This window comes from Penaeus chinensis, chromosome 30 (assembly GCF_019202785.1).
Source record: "Penaeus chinensis breed Huanghai No. 1 chromosome 30, ASM1920278v2, whole genome shotgun sequence".
In the NCBI taxonomy this organism is placed as follows: Eukaryota; Metazoa; Arthropoda; class Malacostraca; order Decapoda; family Penaeidae; genus Penaeus; species Penaeus chinensis.
In genome coordinates, this window is record NC_061848.1 from 5,567,815 (window position 1) to 5,570,314 (window position 2,500).

A 2,500-nucleotide genomic window follows, 5' to 3' on the forward strand; every position below is an offset into this window, starting at 1 on the left:
AAAAAAAAAAAAAGCACTCTAGTTATGGCAAGAATTTTCATCATCTCCTTATCCACTGTACCATCATATGTTATCAACCTACACATCAAAATATCAATATCAACATTAACAATTGTCTGTGACACAAGACATGTACCATTACATCTGTTTCTTTTGTGATACATTAACATAACTTTATGTTCTCATGACATGCATCCACTTTTTTTTCATTTAATGCAATCTGTAACATCTTATTCCCAACAACGTGCAAAGACTTACAATGACAAGATAAATACTGTTATAAACACAATGGCTTTTAGCCATGAGAACAAAGGCAGAAAGATTTGGGAACCAAGGAACGCTTAACAGAAAACCAACATTCTTGTGCATGAAGCATATGAACAGCCAATCTACAACACTCAAAATAAATGAATAAATATATAAAATAAAAAAATAATAACAATATAGAAATAATAAATAAATAAATAAACTATATATCTATTTATATTTCAAGTCACGTTACAATAAAATACTTTTGTCCTTTTTTTATGTACTAAATTCCTGCATTAGCTTAGCTTCAAAGCTAGACTGATTGGTCAAAAACTCTATTAAGCCAATCAGCTGCTACAGTCTCAAGCAAAACTTTAGTAAGCTAAAAGTATAATAAAGAAAATAAACCAAACCAAACCAGTCTATTGTATCTTATATCTTAGCTAATAAACACACAGAAAAGAAGGAAAAAGAAAAAAAGAAAAAGAAAATAGAACAAAACAGACTGGCTAACAGCTACTTTTACAGAGCTTTAATTCTTTTAGCTTCAGAACTGTCTTCACAAAGATCAAACTGTGGAAGGCAAGTGTAATAAGCGGTAGTACATACAAAGCCCATTCACATCTCACAACAGCAGATTGATACAACAAACAGCTACGGCGTGATTAGCTCACTAATTTTTTTTGGCTACCTTCAAGGTTGAACTTGAGGCCCCAGCGCTCCGACTCATACTGAAGCCAGGTTTTTTCTGCTTCAATAGAACGCTGGCCTGACGAAGAGGGAACCATGGAGAGAAATCATTAAAATGGTACTGGCAAGGGGGAAATTACTAATGAATCTGCTTGCTTGCTTTAAAAAAATTCCTCTACAATCCTTGCACTTCTGGGCTTGAATAAAGTATTCTCTTCTCACATTCCTTGCTTTGCATTGTGGAAAGAAAAACTGTGTGGCTCCCTCCTGGAATTTCTGTATATCCTTATAATACATCCTTTGGTCCAGACTGAGGTATAGATGTATTGTAGGGTTTGGTATGGATGTAGATCTGTGCATGTGCATGTGCTTGTAGGTTGTGCCAGTTGGTACATCTGAGTGTATGTGAACGCATGCTCATATTTTGTTTTTGTGTAACAACTGCAATAACACAAACCCACAAAAAGTATTGTTCATATTGAATTTACATAAAACAAAGTATATCCGACACCTTTCCCTCTCATCTCAGAAATTTGAATTCATAAATATTTTCCTAATTTTTTAAAGACCATACAAAGAATGCTCATTTTGGATATATGATCTACTTTGACTTCTATTTAGATTATCAAAAAGATATTACTTAACCCACTACCACCAGGGTGGCATGTACATACATGCCATGACCACTGTAAGTTCAGTTTATTAACTGTATTTATACACAGATGGTTCCACAGTGCCTAGTCACAAAGAGTCAAGTACTAGTCATACCTATCTCACATCTCACATTGTTTACCCTTTTCCTGGATTTCTGGAAATATATATTTTTTTTAATCTTAAATAGTATTGTAAAAAACATAATAATCATAATGTCAATAACAGTGATGATAGCTTTAATTTTAATAACATAAAAAAAAATTCCCTAAAACTCATGGAAAAGGGTCATCAGGTGAGGTTCAGAGGGCTATTGACTGACTCCTTGGTGATAGAGCTCATGTGGTCATCCATACATAAAAACATTTCACAAAACAAAACTACAGTGAAGAATAAATGTTCCCAGCAGCAATGGGTTAAAGGATACATCCCCTACACCTTAATCATGCAAGTCACATACAGGAACATAAGCTTGGTGTCTGTGATGCATGTGTCAAGTTAATAAAGTGACAAACAGCCAGATGCCACAGAGGCTTGGTCTTCAGTTGGGGTTGTTTGGACCCCAACTTGCCCAGTTCAAAGATCTAACATTTTATTCATTTGTAAATGAAGCATGCCACTTCACATTTTTGATCAAGGAATATGTTTGTTCTTATACAGAAGAATACCAGCATATACAAATATATACATATCATAGGAAAGACAATCTTGACTTCTTTTAAACCATACTGTAGATTCCTGAAAATTATAGCAAAAACAGCAATAAAAAATACACAGAAGCAAGTTAGTAGGCTGTATTTTACCTTATTAGAAAAGTTATCTATATATAAACACCACTTACAGTATCTTATAACAAAGACAGACAGACAGACAGACAGACAGACAGACAGACAGACAGACAGAGACACAC

At 34.0% G+C, this 2,500-nt stretch overlaps 1 protein-coding gene across 8 annotated transcripts in view; it reads right to left on the reverse strand.

Annotated features, from left to right (window-relative positions):
- The window catches only part of LOC125041401, a 33,099-nt gene that overhangs the window by 15,579 nt on the left and 15,020 nt on the right, over positions 1-2,500 (reverse strand). For 5 of the 8 annotated variants that reach the window (XM_047636317.1, XM_047636322.1, XM_047636320.1 and 2 more), the window contains one exon: positions 941-1,018. The exons of the other annotated variants lie outside the window; for them this stretch is intronic. In XM_047636317.1, coding sequence (XP_047492273.1) covers positions 941-1,018 — 78 coding nt within the window. The remainder of the gene's footprint in view (positions 1-940; positions 1,019-2,500) is intronic. 8 annotated transcript variants of the gene reach the window in all.